The sequence below is a fragment of the Grammomys surdaster genome, unplaced genomic scaffold (genome assembly GCF_004785775.1).
Source record: "Grammomys surdaster isolate TR1022 unplaced genomic scaffold, NIH_TR_1.0 139, whole genome shotgun sequence".
Classification (NCBI taxonomy): Eukaryota; Metazoa; Chordata; class Mammalia; order Rodentia; family Muridae; genus Grammomys; species Grammomys surdaster.
The window spans coordinates 12,997,458-13,021,423 of record NW_021604597.1 but is presented as its reverse complement, the minus strand read 5'-3'; the positions used below and the strand labels follow the sequence as shown (position 1 = coordinate 13,021,423).

At 40.8% G+C, this 23,966-nt stretch overlaps 1 protein-coding gene across 3 annotated transcripts in view; it reads left to right on the top strand.

Moving 5' to 3' along the window:
• The window catches only part of Plch1 (phospholipase C eta 1), a 184,820-nt gene extending 161,153 nt beyond the window's left edge, over window positions 1-23,667 (top strand). The window contains exons 14-23 of one of the 3 annotated variants that reach the window (XM_028763495.1): window positions 3,455-3,552; window positions 7,608-7,787; window positions 7,884-7,991; window positions 9,300-9,424; window positions 11,143-11,227; window positions 15,257-15,403; window positions 15,713-15,792; window positions 17,325-17,384; window positions 17,810-18,167; window positions 20,375-22,475. In XM_028763495.1, the coding sequence (XP_028619328.1) occupies window positions 3,455-3,552; window positions 7,608-7,787; window positions 7,884-7,991; window positions 9,300-9,424; window positions 11,143-11,227; window positions 15,257-15,403; window positions 15,713-15,792; window positions 17,325-17,384; window positions 17,810-18,167; window positions 20,375-22,440 (3,307 nt within the window). In that variant the 3' untranslated portion in view covers window positions 22,441-22,475. Of the gene's footprint in view, window positions 1-3,454; window positions 3,553-7,607; window positions 7,788-7,883; window positions 7,992-9,299; window positions 9,425-11,142; window positions 11,228-15,256; window positions 15,404-15,712; window positions 15,793-17,324; window positions 17,385-17,809; window positions 18,168-20,374 lie in introns of all 3 variants that reach the window. The other 2 variants (XM_028763496.1, XM_028763497.1) reach the window with 2 other exon arrangements.
• Window positions 23,668-23,966: the final 299 nt, after the last annotated feature.

Sequence of the window (23,966 nt, the reverse complement as noted above, 5' to 3'; positions counted from 1 at the left end):
AATTCAGATCAGCATGGTAGGTTCCAACTCCATTAAAGACCTGGTCAAATATATTAGCTACCACTTCATTATTTTTGACAATTTTACACTAGTAAAATTCAATGTATTATGGTGATATCTTCCCATCCTTGCCTTCTCTCAGCCCTTTCCAACTCCTGCTCACTCCTTTCCTCCCAACATGGCCTCCTTATACTTTCATGTCTGTTTTTTTCCCCCATTGAGATTAATTGGGATTATTGACATGAGGATGAGTACTGGGTCATTTGCTGAATCTTGGGAGACTTGTCCGTCACTCCACCACTGAACAAAGGGATACTCCCTTTTTCCCAGAACCATTGAACTGCCGGTTACTCCTCAGGGAGAGGTAGAACCTCATGATCCCCTCCCTCGTCCATGATGGAATGCTGAAGGTCTAGTGCAGGTCTTGTGCTGATATCCATAACTGCTGTGTTTTTATAATTGCAATGGCCACCTCATAGCCAGAAGACAGTGCTTCATAACACTCCTCTGAATCTTCGGATTCTTACATTCTTTCTTCCCTGCCTTCCATCAGGTTCCCTAAGCCTTGGAGGGGGTGATAGAGATGTTTCATTCAGAGCAAAACACTTAACAGTCACTAATTCTCTGGTCTTAGAGTTGCAAGTCTTTCTATTAACTTCTGCCCGTTACATAAGGAAGCTTCTCTGCTCAAAGCTGGGAGCAGCAGTACTCTACGGTTACAAACATGAATAGTTAGATAGCAATTTGGCTACTTGTCTTGTTAGCAAAACAATAGTAGTAGTTTCCCTATAAGGTCTGTGACCTCCTCAGCTATCCAGCTTTTATTACATTTATAGTGCCAACATATATTCCCTTTCATGAAAGTCTTCAAACTCACTTAGGAAGCAACTGGCACGCTTGGTTACCCACACTTAATAACGCCACTACTGCACCAGTGAGCATATCTTGCCTAGTACAGGGTCCTTAGTTGGGTAAGATATTGATGTTTCTCCCACAGTGGCCTGCAGAGCATATGCTAGCACTGTGGAAGCTGCTCAGCAAGAAGGAAGCTTCCAGATAGTTTCTGCTTGATTTCTCCATGTCCTACAACCAGAATGTATGGTGTCTTCAGTAAGAGAGTCTGGAGAAAATCCTTGCCAGCTCTTCATGTGACAGAAAAATAATAGCTATAATATTCAGAGAAGTAAAGCAAGACTAAACACATGATCTGAAAATAGAGGGGGGATACTAGGTGTGTAAAGGACTCTGTTCCCCTTTTTAAGCTATTGTCAATAGTGTTCATGATGACTGTTTTCAGAGCCCAGTTGTGATCTATAGTGTGATCAGGACTCCCTGGCAGTCACAAAGGAACATAAACCATATTGTGAGTGGGTCGATAGGTATGGATGGACTGACAGAGAGACATACACGAGAGAATATGCATGCATGTGCATGCACACCCACACCCCCCACACACACCTTTGTTTCTTTACTGAATCGAGAAATTAAAGCCATAAAGGCCTTATAGAAATTCAGCATCAGTGTTCAAGAAGAGTTTTATTTGAGCTCTAATGGGATGTATATACATTATACACTTGTTATTATGGACAGAGAAGAAATGTACAGAAAATTTGAATATTAGTTACAGTAAAAGGTATAGGGGAGATAGGAACACCTTTCAGAAGATCCTTACTAACAATTTTTAAATCAAAGTGTCTGGCAGAAGCTAAGGAAGGGATAGATTGAAAGCCACATTATTTTTCACGCATTCAATGGGATGCCTTTACAGGTGTTGCATGAGATCAGGTGACACGCTGCTCTTGAGTTGGTTAGAGATTTGTCCCTAATACCTTTGAGAGCCTGAGCATGTCAGGTGCCTTGGGACTGGGTTAGTCCAATTCACTCTCGGGGTGAAGTGTAGAAAGGGATGATAGTCTAGAATGTCTCCATGCCCCCATGTCTTTGGGGGTTCTGCTTGTGAATTTTAAACATGATCTCACACTGACTCATAATCATCAGCCTTTCACAGGTCCACCAATGGCTACAGGGTTCTCCTAATTCTATAATAAAAGGATACACAACCATTCTTTCAACTCTTTTTATCCATGCTTGCATCAATGCCTCTTTGACAAAGTGAACCATGTAAGAAACACTTTGCTCGTAGTTCTTTGGTTGATTGGATATCTCATGTCACCACCAAGGTGAGGGTTTCTTTCTGATTTGTTCAGTTTTTCTCATTAATATCTAGTTCTCAAACATTTTCATCATCCCAAGAAAAATAATCTACCTAGCAGTAGTCACTGTCCTCTCCCTAATATACTTCCTATCTCTCTGTAGACTTTATACTTGTCAATATTTAACTTTAAAAATATTTGGCTTCTTCTTTTCAGTTTTGTGTTTTCAAGCTTCACTCCCATTGTAGCACATAAGTGTCCTCTCTTCGATTTTATTGCTGAACCACCAGCCATGTGGCTACTCTACATTTTATGTGTTCATTCAGTAGTTGGAAAACTTTTTGGTAGCTTTCACTCTATTGTTTTTTTTTTAAATATGTTGCCATGCATATTCAAGTACAGGATTTGCCATTGGTGTAGAATTGCTAAGGAACAATGTAACTCTTCACTTGACCAACTGCCAAAGGAACTGCACCAATTATGTATATGCTACGTATAAGGCTTTCACTCACCTGCCTTGTTAGTTATGGCTACCCTAATATATAAGTCATCATGCCTTCTTGTTCTGTTTGCACTTGGCTATTGACTAATGATGTTGCTCATCATCTTGTGTGCTTATTATTGAATGGCGTTGACAAGCTTTGATGAGTTTGATACGAGTTTGATAGTTAAATTTCCTCTAGAAGAGAAGTGTGTGTGTGTGTGTGTGTGTGTGTGTGTGTGCAATGATGTGGCCTGTGGACATTTTTCTGGGATAAAGAGTAGGGGTTGGAGATATAAGGATGTAGTGAAGGTTCTAAGAATGTTTTATAAGGAGAAAACCTAGAAGGAACCTAGGAAAATGGAATATTTTACATAATACAGATTTCATATAATGCAGTGCATATTTCATTCAAAGAATATCTAAAAATACTACTGATTATATTTCTAAAATACCACTGTGGAATATTTGATTTATTTTCTTTTAGGTATTTAAGTTTTGTGGCCCACATGTTTCTATACAAATTCAGTCTAGCTCTATTTCCTGGGATGACTCCTGAGCTGGGCAGCTGTAGAACAAAGGCTTTCACAAGAAGACTCTGAGAGACTGATTTCCAGTGAAGCCTGAACAAAATTGCAGTAGCAAGATGCTATAGACATAGGAGAAGTACCGAATGAGTAATCAGACCTGGGTTCCTGTCTTGCTTCCATTAAGTCCCAAGGAGGGTCACTTACTCATCCTTTTAAAAGGGAAGGTGACGCAACCAGAGGCTCACAACCCTTCCATCTCTAGACTCCTAACTTGAGTGTGTGTTCTTCAGGCTGGGCCGTCGAAGGAGGACCATGAAACTCTGCAGAGAGCTCTCGGACTTGGTGGTGTACACAAATTCCGTGGCAGCCCAGGATATTGTGGATGATGGTAAGGCCTGAGAATCTCTCACCCTGGTCCACGTGCTTGACTTTTCTATGTCATTGCTAGTTCATGTTTTCATTGATCCGATCATTCCTGATCTGCGGGACTGTATCCCATTTGTCAGGAAGATGATAGCTCACATGATTTGGAGCTCACATGCCTCACATGTGGGGCTTCGTTGATTATTGGTAGGTGCCTGATTGCCTAGAGGTTGCAAAAATTTTCTGTAGGGTGGAGGATTTTATTATGGTGAAAAGACAAAGGCATCAGAGCCAGGTCTCACTCCAGGACTCGAACTGTGGTGACCTGACCTACCTTCATAACCAGGTCACAGATGGCCCAGCCATTTCAAATGTAAATGACCAGAAGAAGGAGTAAGTTAATTAGCTACAACAATACCCTGGAGAGACTGTATTTTCTCATTAAATATTCTGACTTTGAATAAAGTGGTTTAACTCACTGGCTGAAATTTTAACAAAAAGAATAGATGTAGTTCATTGTCATTGGTTCTCATAGATTTTCCTTTGTTCTTTTTAAGCAGATTTATTTATTGTATGTGTATGAATATTTTACCTACATGTATGTATGTGTATCACATGCATGCTTGGTGCCTAAGGAGTCGAGAAGTGGGTACTAAATCCCTTGGAAGTGAAGTTTCAGGTTGTTAGCCACCATGTAGTGCTGGGAACCAAACACAGATTCTTGACAAATGCTCTTAACTGAACCATCTCTCCAGCCCCGTCTCAGTGTTTCCAACTACATCAACCACATCAAGCTGAGAGGGTCCAGCACAGCCATGCTCAGCTTTGAGTCTCCTAGGTGCTCTTTCCTCGTCTTCTATTTCATTCCTTTACTAAGTGTTTATTGAAGTACCATAGTCCTGTGGCATTTCAATCAATGTTAATTTTAGTGGAAATGGAATGGAAATCAAAATGTCCACCATCTCAGTGGTGTCAGTACAAAGACAGCAGCGTGGGTCAAGGCCCTCCTTCTCAAGGACCTCAGACTCTTCACTCAGTACTTTTTATCAGCCAAAGTCCATAAGTACATCTCCTATTTATTGAAAGATGACTTTTCTTCCACCTGGGTTTCTATTCCTTCTTAAAGCAATGACCGTTATACAAAATTTAAATGAACACCATCTGTAAGAATAAGAGATACCTCCAGATTCTTAACTAGCAAGTGGTGCTTTCTAATAATGACTGCCTGTAGCTGTCAGATTAATACAGGGATTAGCTGAATGGAGTTGAAGGCTTACAGAATGACAATATTGACTAATAAGCTACCTTTGGAAATCACAAGTCTGGGAACTTTGGGAATATAATATTGAGTACTGTTTACCTCTTTAACTTATTTGGTTTGTTTTTACTTTCTTAAAAGACACAAAATGAGCATTCCTTAAAGAATACATGAGTACGTTCCTTATGTTTGTGCAAAGCAACTCAATCCCATTAAACTACTAACTGATTTGAGCTTAATACAAAAGCTCATCTTAGTGATAGTATGGCATATCTGTTTATGTGGAGAACCAGGAAAAATAACTCAGATATTGATTACACTGATGCTCCATATGAACTGGGTTTGGTCTGTAAGTATATTTTCTCCTACTCTATTCAGAGTATTCCCCATTAGAACTTGTGCATGCATTCAATTATAGTTTCGTTGAGAAGTGTAAACTCTGTTCACGTATTCTGTCAATAATACATATTAATAATTATCTTCAAGGAAAGGGCCCATGCTAGAGAAATCACTAGGTTAAGAACTGTAGTCTTCCTGTCGCTTCCTTCTCAGCACTGACTAACCCAAGTTCCAGTTGTGGAGTGTCACTGACTCAGTTGCAGGCTTTTAATGCCTAGGGAGTGTAGCCCCAAGGACAATAGATACCTGATAAACCACATTGCCAACAGGCATGCCAGGCATATGGTCTGAGCACAGCAACCTAAATTCTATTCCTTGTTTCCATGGATTCAGACACTCCCCTAGTTTGAATGAAAAAGAGGCTCTGTGCAAGCCTACTCTTTATTCAGGGTGGCCTTTTGTAATAGGTCCAGTGGACATGGGAGTAAGCATTTGGAGCCCAAAATATGGGTTTTAGTAAAAGTGTGTAGGATTGTAACAGCTGTGGCATTGTAGAGATGGCTCAAGAAATGGATAGGACCAAATGGGGAATGTTAGATGTTTGAAGTTTTACTCCACATAACTTTTCTTCCACCTGGGTTTGAATTCCTTCTTAAAACAATGGCCGTTATACAAAATTTAAATGGACACCATCTGTGAGAATAAGAGAAACCTCCAGACTCTCAACTAGCAAGTGATGGTTTCTTTTAATAATGACTGCCTGTGGCTCTCAGATTAATAGAGGGATTGGCTGAATGGAATATAGCTGTAGACATAATCTCATCTGTAGATTCTGGACTGACAATGTTTCATAGTTCAAGCAGGGACCCAGGTGCAGGCAATATGTATTTTTACCTCTCTCTGTTTTTGTATTTTTTTATAAGTCTAGATGGATAGTCTACTCTGTTTCTGAAACATTACTTTAAAAAAAATCTATTTAGTAGTATTAGAGATTGGGGATAGGGCCTTATACATGTTAAGAAAATGCTCTACCACTGAATCATGTCCATGCATCTTTTCTTATGTTGATTTTTTGGACAGTATTGAGGTTTCCTGGCATGGCATTGAACTCACTTACTAGTTCAGGAAATTCTTGAACTTGGAATCTTCCCTTAGCTTCCCAAGTTGCTGGCATTATAGGCCTATGCCTCTCTTCCAAATAGGTTTTGATTGGCTCCATGTGTAGTCAAATCACCTTCAAAACTAAAGATCTTTTTTTTTTTAATCAAAATGCCTTTTTTTTCCTCCATTTTTCTTAGACCCCCTAAGGTTGTCATCTAGTTCATCTATTTCATATGTGCTTTTTATATTTTTCATATCCATGCATATGTGTTGCTTGTGTGTGTGTATATCCATGTTTGTGTGTGTACAGCATGCACGTGGTGCTGGGCATGCATAGGGAGTCCCAAGGATGCAAGGATGGAGAGGCTAGAGGTTTATGTTCAAAGCATCTTCTTTTGCTCTTCTACTTTATTCTCTGAGGTGGAGTGTCTCAGTCAAACCCAGAGGCCACCACCAAGGCTAGTCTTGCTGGCTGAATTACTGCGGGGCTCCATTGTCTCCACCTTCTCAAGCTGGAATTATAGACAGGCCACCACACCCATTTGGCATTTATTTGGGCTCTGGATATCTGAACTCAGGTCCTCATAGTTGCATGGCAAGTGTGCAGTCACTGAGTGAGCTCCTCAGCCCTGCATATGAGTTTTTAAAGAGCATCTTTAGTGTCTGATTTATTCACTGTCACCTGTCTCTTTGCAAAAGAGATGGTTTACATCATGCACAAAATGACATTCTGTCCTGCCTCTTCCTGACATGAATCAACGAAACAATCCAATTCTGGGAGAATATGAGAACTCATAATGGGGCACCTTAGCAAATGAAGTTCTTATATTGCCTTGCCTTGGTAACAGAGTCCTAAGAATGGAATCTTGAAGTCTTTCTTGGTCAGGAGTTGGTTATACTCTACTTTCTTAAATATCAAATTTTGTGTAAAATTTTGTTTATACCTATTTAAGTTTGGTCTAAAAGTTTCTGTCTTTAGCCAACTGCAGCATAACTTGATGGGCAAAGATACTTTTCTCTCTTGCTTCAACAAGCAGCAGAGTCTCAGTGAGTTATAGTGGCTCCTGTCCTAAGGAGAGTTCAGACAGCATACATGAGCTGCCACCAGCCAGGGTAGCTCTGAGTTCTGTTTTTCCCGTCACTTTATTTCTGTGCCTCTACGTATAACTTGCCACGTAATAGGTGAATCACTCTGAACCCATTCTGGTTCTGGGGTGGTTTAATTTGTGAATGGTCTTTGATAGATTTAATGTCTAAAGCCTTTAACTTAACAGGTGGGACCCACTTCTTTGGGCCAAGGGTGGGCTCTGGCACTATCCAGCCTGTTGTAAGAGGATTGGCTTTGATGCATTTACCACTTTCCCTATTTCTTTGGCTGTCAGGGACCACAGGGAATGTATTGTCCTTCAGTGAAACAAGAGCACATCAAGTGGTTCAGCAAAAGTCAGAGCAGTTCATGATCTACAACCAAAAACAGCTCACAAGGATTTACCCTTCTGCCTACCGCATTGATTCCAGTAACTTCAACCCTCTGCCCTACTGGAATGCAGGCTGCCAGCTAGGTGTGTATGACCCGAGAGGAGCAGTGCTCTGCCTTCTCTCTCTACCTTGCCAATTGTGAGTTCTTTCTAATCCTCTCAAATGGTCAATTTTCACAGTGGCTCTGAACTACCAATCTGAAGGGCGAATGATGCAGATAAATCGAGCAAAATTCAAGGCAAATGGAAACTGTGGCTACATTCTCAAGCCCCAGCAAATGTGCAAAGGTAAGTACCAGTTTCATAGCTGCATCTGTGATAAACAGCAGATGAAGCCCCACTATGTACATGTTTACATTTATTTATTATTATTATTATTATTATTAATGTGGGCATGTATACTTATATGTATGTAAGTAGAAGTCATAGGGCAAATTTATGGAGTCTTTTTATCTCCTTCCACCTGGGAAGAGCCCCAGGGATGGGCTCAGGTCATCAGGCTTCACGACAAGAACATTAGCCACTGAGTTAGAAAATAAAGTGTATGCTTAGATTTTTATAAACCTATTTTATTTAGGGTTCTTAAATACATCAACCTCCCTTCTACCCTACCGACTACAAGTAGGGGAGAAAGAAGGTTAATGGAAAAGGGTCTGTGGACCTGGTAAGTAGTTTTGGGGGGGGGGTGTGTTTGTTGTCAAGATACCAGCAGTCCAGTACAATAGCAAACACCAAACACGAATCAGTAGCAGTAGCTTGGTCCAGCAGAAACCAAAAGGCTTTGCCAAATTGGCAAGAGTAAGCAGAAGTGGCAAGAGTCAGCCAGAATACCACAAGAAGTCCTTTGACGTGTTTCTTTCTATGAAGTGAAGCCCAGTATAGCCCAGCAATGGAAGAGCATCTTCTCACTGTTCATGGGGTTCCATTTATACTCTTTCCAAACATCACATGCTCTCTCAAGCATCAGCTCCTGTAAAACATCACATGACATCTCACAAACCTGTTTCAGCAAAACATCTTCTCACATGTCTGCCTTAGCAAAAGACCACATGCCCTCTCACGAGACTCCCACAAAAAACATCACATGACACAACTGAGTCTGCAAAGAAACTGGAAATTTCCACTTCAATAAAGTTTCTCTTCTTTACTTAATTTCAAGTTTTCTTTCTGTTCCTTGTATTGTTTTTTCTAGACCCAAGATAGCTTAGCAAATTATTGGAATCTGATATAACTGTCCTCCTTGATGCCACAGGCATTCAAACAAATTATTTATTTGTGTCACAATAAACAATTATTTAACTGTGTCACAATTGCATCATAGACATTTGCTTTATAGTAGCCCATCTCCTGACTTTTTGGCACAGAGAATAATGAAACCACAGCTCTGGAAGCACCTGCTGCTGCTGCTTCTGCAGAACGTGACATTGATGATTACATAAGAGTTTCTTCGTTCTAGCAAACACTGGAATAACTGATGCTGTTAGTCCTCTGTTTGAGAAGCTTAAGCTGTGTGGGTGCTTGTATGGTTATGTATGTGACTGTGTATATATGTATATGTATTCCTATGCTACTGACCTCTCCTTTTACTTGATGTAGGTACATTCAATCCTTTCTCTGGTGACCCACTTCCTGCCAACCCCAAAAAACAGCTCATACTGAAAGTGATCAGTGGACAGCAACTCCCCAAACCCCCTGACTCTATGTTTGGAGACCGAGGCGAGGTAAGCTACACCTGACTGCCCAATTAGTTAATTTCAAGATGATTTGATTGTGTTTAAGCCATCATCTCACTGCTTCTTGGTGTTATGGGTACAGATGTTTTGTGTGGGGGAGGAGCGGTGGGGAGTTTATAAGTGAGCACTGACCTCCACTAATCAGGCCTGAGCTGATTTTGTGATAGTCTCACATAGTTCTTGTCTCTACGTATTACCTGTTCTGCAGTCTTGAGGGCGTGATCCTAGTGCACAGGTCAAGAGTCGTGCTAGCAGTGCCAATGTCAAGATGTAAAGAACAAAGGCTAAGGTCATTATTGACAGAAACGTGGCCAAAAGCATACTTCCAAATCCCACATATCCAGTAGCCTTCCTCACTGATGCCTACTCTTTGGCTTCATGCTTTCTGGCCACATGTTACTGTCACCAGCTGCTGTCTCCTTGTTGCAGGACACGGTAGCCCTTTGTTTTCTTCCTATGGACAGCCTTGTCTCAATGTGCTGCTCTCAAGGCTGACCCATCGCTCCACATTCTCAACACTCTTGGATCTTGTGGGTTGGGGCCACACAGCTCCGAATGTTCACACCACTGTGAATACTTCATCTGCACTGTGTGCAGTACTGTGTGGTGCAGTATTGTAGTACACACACTTCACCTTCCTGGCCTCATCCCATTCTTCATATTGGCTCTCTCCAACCTCTCTGCACTTTTTGACAGATAGCACAGCGCCCTACTTCTCAGACAGGAAAGTATCAAACAGGATCATTGCCTCCATGTCTGCTGCACCGTCTTCCACAGGCTCATCACTGTTTTCCTTTCCTGCTTTTACCGCCTGCTTTCTGTTCAACAGGAGGAGTAGTTAATTGGTATAACCAGCAAGTTCATGCTTACTTCTTTATGTCTAAAGAAAGAAATATACATTTCCTATATCTCTCAAGCTTTTCATTTTAAGAAGTCTTTAGGTCCAGAAAAGTTGTAAGAACAATACAATGAATTTTTCTCCTCAATTCACTAATTGAATTAGTAAATTTTATAACACATGCTGTGCTGTGCCCCCATATATACGTATCTTATAAGTATGTTGGGGGATATTTGTTTGCTTTCCTTCATAGTCATTTGTGATTACCTCACTGCTTGCTGATCAAAAACAAAGGCGTTCTCCTTTAAAACTATAACAAAATGCAATATTGTCTAGTATAACACATATAATCCAATCTTTTCATAGTATCCTAAATTGTCCTATTTTTTTTCTTTTTCAACTGAATCACATACAATTTTTATTGCCATTTTTTCTTTAGTTGTCAGAGATAAAAAATAATTCTCTAAAATCAAATTAATTTTATGACATTGGCATAATGTAGCCCTCCTCCTAATGATAGACATTTAAATTGCTTCCAGTGTTTGACCACTGTGATTGCAACTTGTCTGAGCTTTTGTGCATGGCTGAACTTTAGTTGGGTATGCTCCCTGAACTGAAATTGTAGGTTCTTTGAGTGAGAGTTTGGGTAGCATTAGCAAATACTGGCAAAGAGAATTTAATGTTTAAATGCCACCCTTCACTCATATATCTAAATGTGCCATACCTGGACCTATAATTTCGTTTAGTACGTATGTAGTAAAAATCAAGTGTTACTGAAGTGTGAATATTTGACTAGTTTGTTCTCAGAGTAATTAACACTTGGATGCATGTGATACTGGCAATAACATTTCCTCTTTTTAAAATACAGATCATTGACCCTTTTGTTGAAGTTGAAATTATTGGGCTGCCAGTAGACTGTTGCAAGGACCAAACTCGAGTGGTGGATGACAATGGTAAGGTGGCAGTCAGTATACATCCCCGAGAAGGTGTGCACTACCCCCACCCCTTTGAGGAGGTGAGCTTCAGTATGCACCCCTGAGGAGGTGCACTGCAGCTGCAGTGTGGACTGATAGGGTCAAGTGTAATGTTTAGAAGAGTAAGATGGCTGAGAGAGATAGCTGCCATCCGAATGTATGTTAAACACATTGATTAAAAACTCAGTCGCTCTCTAAGTTTCTAGTTCTCTTCTCAAAGAGGAAAGTAAGTGCTACCAAACATATGTACTCAGAAGGAGTCAACCACTTTGCTCTATAAAAAGCCTCAAGCTCATGAAATAATGACAGACTGAAAATCAGAGAGTCGCCTGGTGAACAAAGGAGATTCTCTTTTCTGTTGACTTTGTAATGAGCTTTCAGTGACTTATGCAACTAAGAAAGAAAGGCTATCCAGAAAAATATGCTAGACTTGGATCTCACCACCACTGAAATGCTGGCCCCTCACCATATTTAAGTAATGAATGTGCCAGGGCATTCTGGCCCAATCTTTATATGTTTTTAATGCTTAAATAAACAAAAAAATCAAATATCGACAAGATCAAAAGCCGCTGAACTTAACAACTGATAGACTAGGATTGTCTATTTTGATGACGTTATTATGATCAAGACTCCTGGGACTCTTTCTAAGTCTTTCTATTGAAAGGTCTGCATGATATCTTAAAGACCTGGGCTCATAACTCACATAGGAGAATACTTCCTAGTGTGTTACTTATAATGTGAGGTGTGTGTTTTCCTAAATAAGTCTCCTCAAAGCTTGCATTTGTGAAGTCAACATGTTTAATCAGTTCTTCTTGGCTTTTGGTTGTGGGGCTGTGGCTCATGCATGGGTGTGGGTCCTGTTGGGCTGAGTTGTGGGTCCCACATGTCTGCCGCCCCAGGCGGCTCAGGTGGGCAGAAGCACGGGAATTTGACTGAGTTCACTCCATGAGGTTCTGGGTGGATGCCGGGCTAGGGGAAGTCACTGAGTTCCACTCTGGGTGTAGGGAGATCCCAGTCTGAGATCCCGCAGGGGCAGAGCTCTTGGATTGGGGGTTTCTGGGCTGAGGTGGCCAACCAGAGACCATCTGGTCTTAGCCCTTGGGCACCCAGGTGCCAGTGGGAGAGCACAGAAGGACTGAGATGGGGGCATATGGGCTCGACTGGCCCGCAGCTGAGAGGGACGAGGGATAGAAGCTTTATCGGTGCCCCACAGGGTGTATGACTCTCTTGGTTGAGACCACTTGCTTGGCTGGGTCATGGCTGGCTCGGCTAGCTTGCTTGAGTTGACAGCCTCCGTGGCTAGAACATGGAGGTCCTCCAGCAGGAGATTTGGTGGTGGCTTGGTAGTTGAAGAACATCTCTACAGTCCCCCACGGAGAGCCCCAAGTACTAGAGGAAGTCCATTGTTTTAAAAAGTTTATTGTCATGGCAGCAAGTGGATGAAGCTGTACCCCATGTTCTCAGGGTGGACCTGAGGTTAAATATCTTTTGCAAGGAGGGGGGGTCTGAGAAGGAATGCTTAATTGGGTATGCCCCCTGGCCTTTAGGTATCTCATTAATATGGAGATCTCTTGAGGCTCTTGGGCCTGTAATCATGCCCTCTACCTGTGCTATGTGACTGAAGGCAACAAAGCTGTCTTTGGGAGGAGCTGTGGATGGCTGAAGCTAAGTGAAAGGAACCAGGGTCCAAGAGCAAGGCTGAACTTCTACTGTCCCATTAGAGTATCCGGGGTTCTAGACCTGCACTCAACCAAGTACCCAGCTGCCTTTCACAGCCCACTGCCCCACATTTGTTCTTGTTGCTGTTTGCCTTTCTGAGCATGAAAATTTCTAGAGTTTAGGCCAGAATGTTATGGCACATTCATTTGTTAAATATGGTGAGGGGCCAGTATTTCAACAGTGGCAGGAAGGCACTGCCTTTACTTAAGTCTAGCATATTTTTCTGGATAATCTTATAAAATTATATTTGTGTGTCCTATATATGACAGGTATTATTTCATACATATTTTCTTAATTTAGGATAATGAATATTCTAAAATAATTGGAAGTCGTGGTATCAGAACGTTAGAAAAATCAGTGGCTTAAAGGGAGACCTTGAAGAAATGTTAGTTGTTCAAAAGTGGGGTGAACCTGTGAGGAAATAATAGTCTTAAAAATAAAGATTTATTTATTATGTATACAGAGTTCTGCCTGCATGTATACTTGCACACCAGAAGAGGGCATCAGACCTCAGTACAGATAGTTGTGAGCCACCATATGGTTGCTGGGAATTGAACTCAGTACTTCTGGAAGAACAACCAGTACTCTTAACAACTGAGCCATCTCTCTAGCCCCAGGATATGACATTCTTAAAGAAGTCCTTCCTATGTTGGGTTTTCTCAGGGCTTAAGAAATTATTCCTTCCTTTCTTAGTAGCAAAAGTCACTGAGATCTCATTACAAAGTCAACAGAAAAGAGAATCTCCTTTGTTCACCAGGAGACTTTGATGTTCAGTCTGTCATTATTTCATGACCTTGAGGCTTTTTATAGAGCAAAGTGGTTGACTCCTCCTGAGTGCCTATGTTTGATAGAACTTACTTTCATTTTTCAGAAAAAACCTTTCAGAATGGTAGACTTTTTAGCAGTTTTTGTAATTATTTTGTCCAAGAAAATTTCATCAAGAAGTAAATGTCTTTTGTCTTTTTGTATTTAACCTCACCGCGTTTGCCATTATTTTAATAGTACTTGAGGGGAGTCATTATGAAGGAAATAGGTTTATAAAAAGATCTCATGATTTTGGAGGCTGGAGGTCTAACCCACGGGGCCTTGGCTTTTGTTGGGGTTGCCCTGTCTAACTCCAATCGCGGCAGGTGGCATCATGTTAGGATTATGTGTAAAACTTCACATGGGAATTCAGGAACCTGAGGAACTTGGAAGTAGACGGGGTTGCTCTGTAGCAGCTCTGGTGAGAACTCACCAGGGTTTCGTAAGGAGCCATCAATACTTTCTGGGCATAGGATCACAACCTAACACTTGGCTCTACACCATAACATAGTCACAATGGGTGCGAAGACTGCCACTTATAATTACTAGGGGATAAACCACATGTGGACTATAGCAGTCTTTGAAACAAGCCATGTGCCTTCTCATTTATTTTCCATACGTGTGGAAATAAAGTTCTTGCTTCATGGAAGCCACTTATGCTGTAGCACACAGTCTAAGTTGGGACTCTTGCTCACTGTATGAGGTCAGACATACTTCTTTTAACAGCAATTCCCCAAACTATACAATCAGTTACAAATGCTTTTGGACTTTCAAAAATATAAGCATGTGTTGCTTGTACAAATTTGAAAAGTTCTAGTTTGAAACTTGATAAGGGGTGTATGCTTTTCTTACTTAGACAAAACAAGCTGGGTGTGGTGGCTCCTGTCCCAGCACATGGGAGGTGAAGCTGGGAGGATCGTGAGCTCAGAGCAAACCTGGACTACTGAATGAAACCCTATCTCAAAAAAACCAAAACAAAGAAAACCCACAAGCCCTTGACCTGCTACTCGAAAAATGTCTCTGTAGGAATTAAAAATGACTATGTACACCAGAGGATCGAAAGCTATAAGGCACCTTATGAATAGGAGGAGACCCTTTGGTAGCTGAGAAATACGATCCTATCAGGGGCAACTTTCTGTAACATTTCTGCTAAAATACTGTTAGAATACTAGGATACTACTATAATTTTTAAGCTTATTGAAGCATTTTAATGACTATTAAGAAGCTTCCTGATACAATGGAGCTTCTGGGATTAATAAAATTGATGTGATAATTTACAGACAGCTTTTACTACCAATTATTTTCTAACAGTGGGGTAAACTCCGAGGCTTTATTTCAGCTGGACATCCTGGAGAGGTTCAGGCATCTTCATGAGTTTAATAAACATTGCAAACAATTTTCACTGTCTGCTCTATAGACTTTGTAGCTAAATCATTTCCAGCCAAGCCCTTTGCTTTTTCTGTTTTTTTTCCCCATTTCTCTAAGGATTTAACCCTGTGTGGGAAGAAACCCTAACTTTTACAGTTCACATGCCAGAAATAGCTTTGGTTCGGTTTCTTGTGTGGGATCATGATCCTATCGGAAGAGACTTTGTCGGACAAAGGACTGTGACTTTCAGCAGCCTAGTACCTGGTAGGTACAAGCTAGCCTTTTATCTCTAAATTGACTATTCTGTCTGTCTGTTTTCTACTGTGAGGGAGGAGTATCTAGGTTCTAGCATATGCTCAGTTAATCTTTTATTTTTGGAAGATTTAATATATGACCTGGGGCAAACAGGATATTCATCAAATTCATTATGAAATTAAATTGTGTGTTATAGAACAGATGTGATATAACATGATGCATAAAATGTAAAGGATGATAGTTAAGACAGATGCTTGCACTCTCTGGAAAGCCAAATACGAATTCAACTGAAAGAACCTGTTCTTTTTGCTTTTACAGGCTACCGGCATGTCTACCTGGAAGGACTCACGGAAGCATCTATTTTCGTTCACATAACAATCAATGAAATCTTTGGAAAGGTGAGAAAGATCATAGGCATACCACAACAGTATAGACCTCAAGGAAGTTACTGATTCCATAAAAGAAATGTACATATTAAAGAAATGTACATATGACAAAGTGTTCTTTTGTGGGTGTCTGTCAGCAAGCTCAGGTATCCTTCCAGTCATGTCCACCCATGTTTCTCTGTCTATTCAGGGGTGTGTTCATTCCTCCTTGCTAGGGGTGCTCTCTACGTTTAATAGAATTCAGAAGCTTGTCACACTTTCAGGAGATCATTTTGATGACAAGAATGAATACCATTAAAAATTGAATTTTATTGTAATTCTTAAAAAGGTGTACTTTCTACAGAAGGAAATGTGGTATCTCAGAGGTTTGATGAATGGCCTATGTTAATCTAGCTATGATCCTAGCCATGTCTAGGCAGGAAGCATTCATATGGAACAATTATAAATTGAAAAACCATTAATAAAGTGTGAATGGATTTAAAAGTGCCTAAAGAAGAAATTGAGAGAGGAAAAAAGGAGAGACATAGGGGAGTTAGGCTGAAAGGAAGAAGATAAGGGATGTGGGAAGAGAGAGGGAGAAGGAGATAGGGAAAGTGAAATTGGAAGGAAGGGAGACACAATATCACAAACAGGTGTCTAGTTCTGCCTAGAGGGGGATGGTGCTTTGTACACCCACGGGTGGTCCTCTGGTCATGCCAAGTGGTGGAGACTCGGGCCCTGCTCTGGATTATCAGGACTAGGTGTGGCTTGGAGGGATTGTAGAATGAGACGGTGCCCAGATTGTCCCATGTTGCTTGATACCATGGTCTGTGCTGCCTTGCTTGAGCTTCTCCAGAGTATTGGCGTTCTCTCTGAATTCACTCTTCATGTGTAACTGTGAGGTAAAAATAGTACCTGCTTCAAAAATACGTTTGCTATTCTCTGAAAGTTGCCTGGCATGGAGTAAATGAACATAGCTTCGGCTAATTTCGGTATTGCTGGGACCACCCACTGGGACTCGGGCTGGGAGTGTAGGCTTAGCCTCCTATCAGTCAGCAGAAGGGAACAAATGGTTTCTATTTCTGAGTATGCTGAATGTAAAGCCTTGCACACTTGAGTTCCTATTTACACAGCTTGTTGGGCTCTTTCTGTTAACCTAAACAGAGACATATGTAAATGATTTGAAGATAAGGCCTGGATACTAGAAAGTCCAGTACAACTATATAATGTCTCGAACTCTCATCAGAGTGGTGGAAAACCAGGATTTTTTAAAAAAAAACTTAGCCCAGAAATAAAATACAAATATTCTATATAATTTTTGTTTCATTCCTAAATAAATGACCAATTTTGAGTCATTTATCATGTTCAGCGTATGTATGGGTTGGAATGCTCATACTATAAAGTGCTGGTGTTGGGTTGAACAAGGAATGAACAGAAAAGAAAATTATAAGAAGTGGGAAGAAGAGTTTATACAGGTACTCACATTTTCTTTTTTGTTTACTGGTACAGCCTATTTGAATGAGCCCAAACTGTGTTCTCTTGTGTTTTTCTTTTCTCCCCTGCAGTGGAGTCCTTTAATCCTCAACCCCAGTTATACCATATTGCACTTTCTAGGAGCTACAAAGGTAGTTTCTCAGCATGGCCCTGCACTCTCAATAGCGTGTTCTTTTTAAATGACTGTGGTGGCATGCCTCCTCACATCTTCCCATCCTCTGCTTCCCATGAAACACACATTCGTTGCTTCAAGCTGCTGAAGTCTTATCCGTTTGTTACCCATAGAAGCATCTCTACCATATTATTATCTCTGGGTAGGAGCATTCTGGAAACGTTGGCCATGAAATTGAAAGACTGCCTTCCTCCTATAATAAAGCTGATGAGATGTGTGCATGTATGGACCCACTGTGAGCTGCTTTCTTATTTTAAACATCCTTCAATCAATGGCTATAAAATTTCACCTCATGTTCATTCTTCATGGAGCAGTCATTTTAAAGACAATATTTTCTCAGGATGACATGTTCTTAACTTGTGGTTGGTCCTTTTGTGTCCTCAGAACAGACAGCTCCAAGGCCTGAAAGGGCTGTTCAATAAGAATCCCAGGCACAGTTCTTCAGAAAACAACTCGCATTATATTCGGAAGCGATCAATTGGAGATAGAATTCTGCGACGTACAGCCAGTGCGCCAGCCAAAGGCAGGAAAAAGAGCAAAGTGGGCTTCCAAGAAATGGTTGAGATAAAAGATTCTGTCTCTGAGGCTGCAAGAGATCAAGATGGTGTCCTGAGGAGGACCACACGGAGCCTGCAAGTGCGTCCTGTGTCTATGCCTGTTGACAAGAGTCTTCTGGGGGCTTTGTCACTGCCAATATCTGAAGCAGCAGCAAAAGACATGGATGGAAAAGAAAACCATCTGGGTAAGGTGCTTTCAGGTTCTCTAAGCTGCATTTTTTGTCCCCTGTTTCTATTATGACAGTGCTATCATTCTGCAATTAAAATATCTGAAAAGTTAATAATTCTATGCAGGAAGATTTTAATTCTTGGGTAAGAGAGTAGAAAAATGGCCTTACTATTTCTATCTGTAGGAAAGAACACCAGGTAGAATAGCTTAGAACATACCAGTCTGAGAGGGAGGGGGAAACTACAAAATATAAACAGTGTTATTTTTCTGAGTGGTAGCATATTTAGAACAAGAACAAGGGGTCAAGAAAGAGGTATCATACTGAGTTTGTCCTCAGGGTTGAATGGGCTTTTCTGGCATTGAATGCAGCTGCATTACTTTTCATTATTAAACGCATTTGTGGTTGAAAATGTTTATGTTGAACGGACACTGTTTAAAGCCAGTCATCACCTGTCTTACTTGGATATTTTTTCTCTTCTTAGGGTATGGTTGAGGCACCCTGCTCTGGATGGTGTCAGGGGAGGAGGCATGCCCAAGGCCATTGCTTGCTTGTAGGCTTTACAAGTGTAGGAATTAGGAGCCATTTTTTTCCCCAACTTGGAATATGATGGACTCATTCGAGCAACTTGATGATGAGAATGACCGCTTTACAAAGTGACACAGAGCTGTTTAATTTGTTTCTCTGACTCCTTTTCCTATTCCAAAACTGTCTATTGACTATCTCTGGAATTATCTCAAACACACAGAGTGTGATACTTTGTTTTTGCATTTTAGCAAAATTAGTCTTCATCCAAACAATGTAACTTCAGCGACTTGTTTTTCCACAAATGCTCTTTTGCTTGTATTGGTTCTTATTGTGAGGTATTCTAGTGAGAATAGAAAAGCCAATTCTTGAATACTTTATTAGAAAAGGAGGAACCAAGCTTGAAATTTTCCTAGTTTGCATGGCCCTGGAGTCCATCTAGCACTGGGAAAATGTTTGAAATTTTGCTAAGTGTAATGTCAGAGAAGAGGGGATATTTGTGGCTTTAAATTTATTTTAAAAAGCCGTTTCAGAAAAGTCAAGTTCAGTAGAGGTCTATACTAACTAGTCTGCTAGCTGCAAAAGATGCTGAGCCTGGAGGAAGAGCTGAGAAGCAGGAGAAAGAAAGTGCTTCTTTCCTACATTTAAAAAGATATAAGGACTAATCACATGCATTAAACTTACAGCAAATATGGAATGATATGCAGCCATTGCACTGATCCCAGATACATTGAGAAAAAAAATCAGAATACAAAGTTCTAAATAGCCTGTCTCTACAAAAGTATCTACTTCTGAAAATGATGTCATGGAATAGTTAATGGTTTACAATTTGGGAAACTTAATTTTCTTAGATGATGAATAAAATTTTATGACTTTGGAAGAGTTAAAGGACAAATAATCAGATAAAAAATAATTGAACACTGAGCATTGTCTCAGTGCACACCAAAGGGATGCAGTATTCTAGCTCACTGTGAACTGTATGCTTTTGCAGTTTTCCTTATTTAACATCTCACTACCACCTTGGAGGGGAATGGGGGAAGAATGCAACATACAGTTTTGTACTGAAGTAAAGAATATTATCAAGAGAGTATTAAATATCAGTACTGATTTGGAATTGATGACCGGTTGTCCCTTTACTTTAAGTAAATAGATATGAATAGTTTTGTGCACATATTGTACTTTCCAAATTGTGTTAGAAATTAATTGGTTAAACAGTTTTCGAAAATGTCTTTTAAAAATTCTATCCTTTGTGGTTCACCTGTTGCTAATACATGTGTAACTTTGAAAGCTGCTAGTGTCTTGTTTGCAGGTGCCGTAGTGCCTTGTTTAACAGAGCTGTCTTGTTCTGTTTTTGTTGCCATGCTTCTGTGTAGTACAGATCTGAATAGGAAGCAGCGTAAGGTAATCCTCACCTTGAAAGCATAGTAACTCATTGACATTATCTGGACAATGAATATTACATCCTCAGCCGATGTAATAGACATTCAAAAGGAAGCTCAGTGAAGTTCCTGTAAATATATTTCACCATTTATCCATCACACAGACACTGTGTTGCAAACTTCTGCTTATCCATAATTATATTCTGTCACAATGTAAAACAGATTTACATTTTCCATTTGTCTGTGTCAAGACAAACATGACTGTCCCAGGGCCTACAAAAAGGGATACACTTTACCTAAAATGCTGTTTTCTTTATTTAGCAGAGGACAAGGATGACAGAAGAAAGGGGGCACCATCTATAAAAGACCCACATTTTCCAAATTTCAACAAAAAGTTATCCTCCTCCTCCAGTGCACTCCTCCACAAAGATGCCAACCAAGGGCCAACTGCCAGTATATCAAACCCAGAACAGTGTGGAGGACCCGGTGCGAAGAGTGGGAGGATCAAACCAAATATGACAAATGATTGCCAGGAAAATCACAGTCCCCAAAAACTCCTCTCTCCAAGGAAACATTTGGCGCTTGATCCTCCAACAAAGGGACTGCAAGATCTGCATGGAATGAGAACCAATGAAAATGAGCATGCCGAGAGCTCAGCGGGAGGGAAAAGCGCGATGTCCAGAAGCGTTCTTTCTCAAAGTTCTCTGGAGGTGGAGAATCTGGAAGGTAGCCGAGCCAAGGGCAGAGCTGCAACGTCCTTTTCTCTCTCCGACGTCTCCGCGCTCTGTTCTGACATCCCTGATTTACATTCAACTGCGCTTCTACAGGACACTGACATTTCCAATCTCATTGATGACGTGACTTTAACAAATGAGAATCAGTCGGGCAGTTCCATCTCAGCACTGATTGGCCAGTTTGAAGAGAGCAACCACCCGGCTAACGTTACTGTGGTTTCTCATCTCCTTAGCACCAGTGGGACCTCAGGAGGTGCCCCTCTGCCGATCACACTGGGCCTCCAAACACCCTTTAAGCATGGTTTTTCCCAGGGGAAACACAAGACCTCCTTCTTGTGCTCATCTCCTGAGCTGAACAAGCTCTCTAGTGCTGAAACCACTAAACTGACAAATAACATAGTTGCTTGTGGAGCAATTGGCTCTCACATCTCTACACCAAAGCCAGGTGATGACCCTTCTGATAAAACAAAGACAAGGGTCATGGAAGGCAACCTGCATGGGTCCCCTGATGCTTCTCCTGGTCAGTTTCCCAAAAGCCCCACCCATGAAGAGAACCAAAGGCAAATGATGAACAGCTCTGCTCTCTCCATGGAGTTGGCCATGGAAGATATAATTGCAGACCCCATTCTCTGTATAAATTCTGCAGAGAGCAGTCTTGTGGAAATTGATGGAGAATCTGAAAACCTGTCTCTAGCAACCTGTGACTATGGGGGAGACGCTCCGAATCAACTTGTTTCTCCACTAAAACTACAGCAGAGCCAGGAGATGGTGGAACACATCCAGAGAGGCCTGAGGAACGGCTACTGTAAAGAGACTCTCCTCCCTTCTGAAATATTCAACAGTATTCCAGGTGTCAAAAATCACGGTATTTCTCATCTAACCTATCAGGGTGCTGGCTTTGTGTATAACCATTTCTCAAGTTCAGATGCAAAAACGAACCAAATCTATGGGTCCCAGCAGCCTAGGGCTCCAGATATGCATGCCCCTCCACCCACACAGTCAGCACATGCTCCTTTGGCTGCTTTGAAACTCCCAAGTCCATGCAAATCCAAAAGTCTAGGGGACTTAACATCAGAGGACATTGCCTGCAATTTTGAAAGCAAGTACCAATGTATTAGTAGGAGTTTTGTGACAAATGACATTAGAGACAAGAACGTGACTATGAAGACAAAGTCACTAGAGCCTTTAGATGCCCTAACCGAACAGCTCCGGAAGCTGGTATCCTTTGACCAAGAAGACAGCTGTCAAGTGCTATACTCAAAGCAGGATGTCAATCAGTGCCCCAGGGCATTAGTCAGAAAGTTGTCATCTAGAAGTCAGAGCAGAGTGCGCAACATTGCTAGCCGTGCCAAGGAGAAGCAGGAAGCTGGCAAGCAAAAAGCTATGACCCAGAGCACCAGAGGAGGAGTGGTCCTTAGAAGTAAACCGCCAGCCCCTGCTCTGGCTGTGAACCGTCACTCCACGGGCTCATACATTGCAAGCTACCTGAGGAACATGAAAGCTGGTGGCCTAGAGGGTCGAGGCATCCCAGAGGGAGCGTGCACGGCCCTTCGCTATGGCTACATGGACCAGTTTTGTTCGGATAATTCAGTTCTGCAGACTGAACCAAGCAGTGAAGATAAACCCGAAATTTATTTTCTTTTGAGGCTTTGAATTATATAAAGCTGCATTTTCATGGTTTACATGATATTCTATAGGATGTTAGATTTTTTTTCCATTGTCAGTAAATGTGATACTGGGCTTTGAAATGATTTCCAAATGTATTTTTAAACTTGTATTTTGGTCTCCCATTGACTCATGCATTTGTATATAGATTCTGTGACACTTCCCGGGAACCCATGATCTTTCCCCCAAGGTATTGTAAACTGTGTCAGTATGAAATTCGTGCATGCCCTCCATATGAAACTTCTCAGCAGCTTGGGTCACAGTGTGCATATGTTGCACAGAAATGTTTTTCCCGTGTCCTCCGATCACAGTCCCGGAGGCTGTCACCGTTACTCACTAAGTGTTGAGCTGACTTAAGATTAAACTTTGAAAACCATAAAGGGATGGATTCTTTATTTGAAGCTACATTTTCCTTCTGAATTGAGACCCAGATTCAGTTTTATAATCCATTTAAAAGAGATGTTTTAAGTGGTTACATTGCCCTTTACGATTTCCACACGCCACCCAAAGTGGGAATTCCATGAAGATGGATAGCATCTCTCCAGCCCCCAAAGCCCCTTTAGACTAGGCTGTGAGGAAGAAAGCGAACTTATATATATAAGGACAAGTTAGTTTGTTTTGCAATAAATTTTGTTACATATTTTTGCTAATGGCTTTGTATGTAACGAGAATCCAATTGCCAAGCTATCTGTCATACATTAAGATTGAAAATAATGGCTTTCAGAATGAGAGACTTTCAGCTGGGTATGGTAGCTCACAACTTTAATCCCAGCAGAGGCAGATGAATTTGAGGCCAGCCTGATCTACACAGTAAGCTCCAGGCCAACAAGAACTACATACTAAGACCCTGTTTTAAGACAACAACAACAACAAAAAGATAGTAAGAGACTTACATTAGACTCAAAACCCAAAGTAGTACAAACAGAAACTTCCCCAAAGCATTCAAGAGAAAAAAAAAGAGTATTTTCTCATAATCCAAGTGAATAAATAGATAATTAAAAGAAACCTTTTCCCTTTAGGGAACCAAGTAACTATATTTTAGTACTGACATATATTATTTTCACTGTGAATCCATTTTTTATTGCATGTTCAGACGTCATTTGCTTTTTGTACCATGAATTACAATGATGTTCTTCCTGGACTTCATAAAAATATAATTAAAGTGGATTTTTGAACACTTGGTGATTTAGTTCATAAAATGGAAACAAAACCACAGCTGGAGCTTCTGTGATAACTGTTGAGTGAAGAGCGGGGAGTGCTTGGCTGTCTTCCTTTCTGTGTGCTTGTAGCAAAATTGTCAGGGATCGTTTTATACAGCAGTTTATATCTCTGAATATTATCATTATGTTGAAGAATACACTGACTTTTGGTTTTTAATTTTTATATATATAACATATATATACACTTTATATATGTGTATATATACATGCACATACATACTACATACACATATACACACACACACACATATATATATATATATATATATATATATATATATATATATATATATA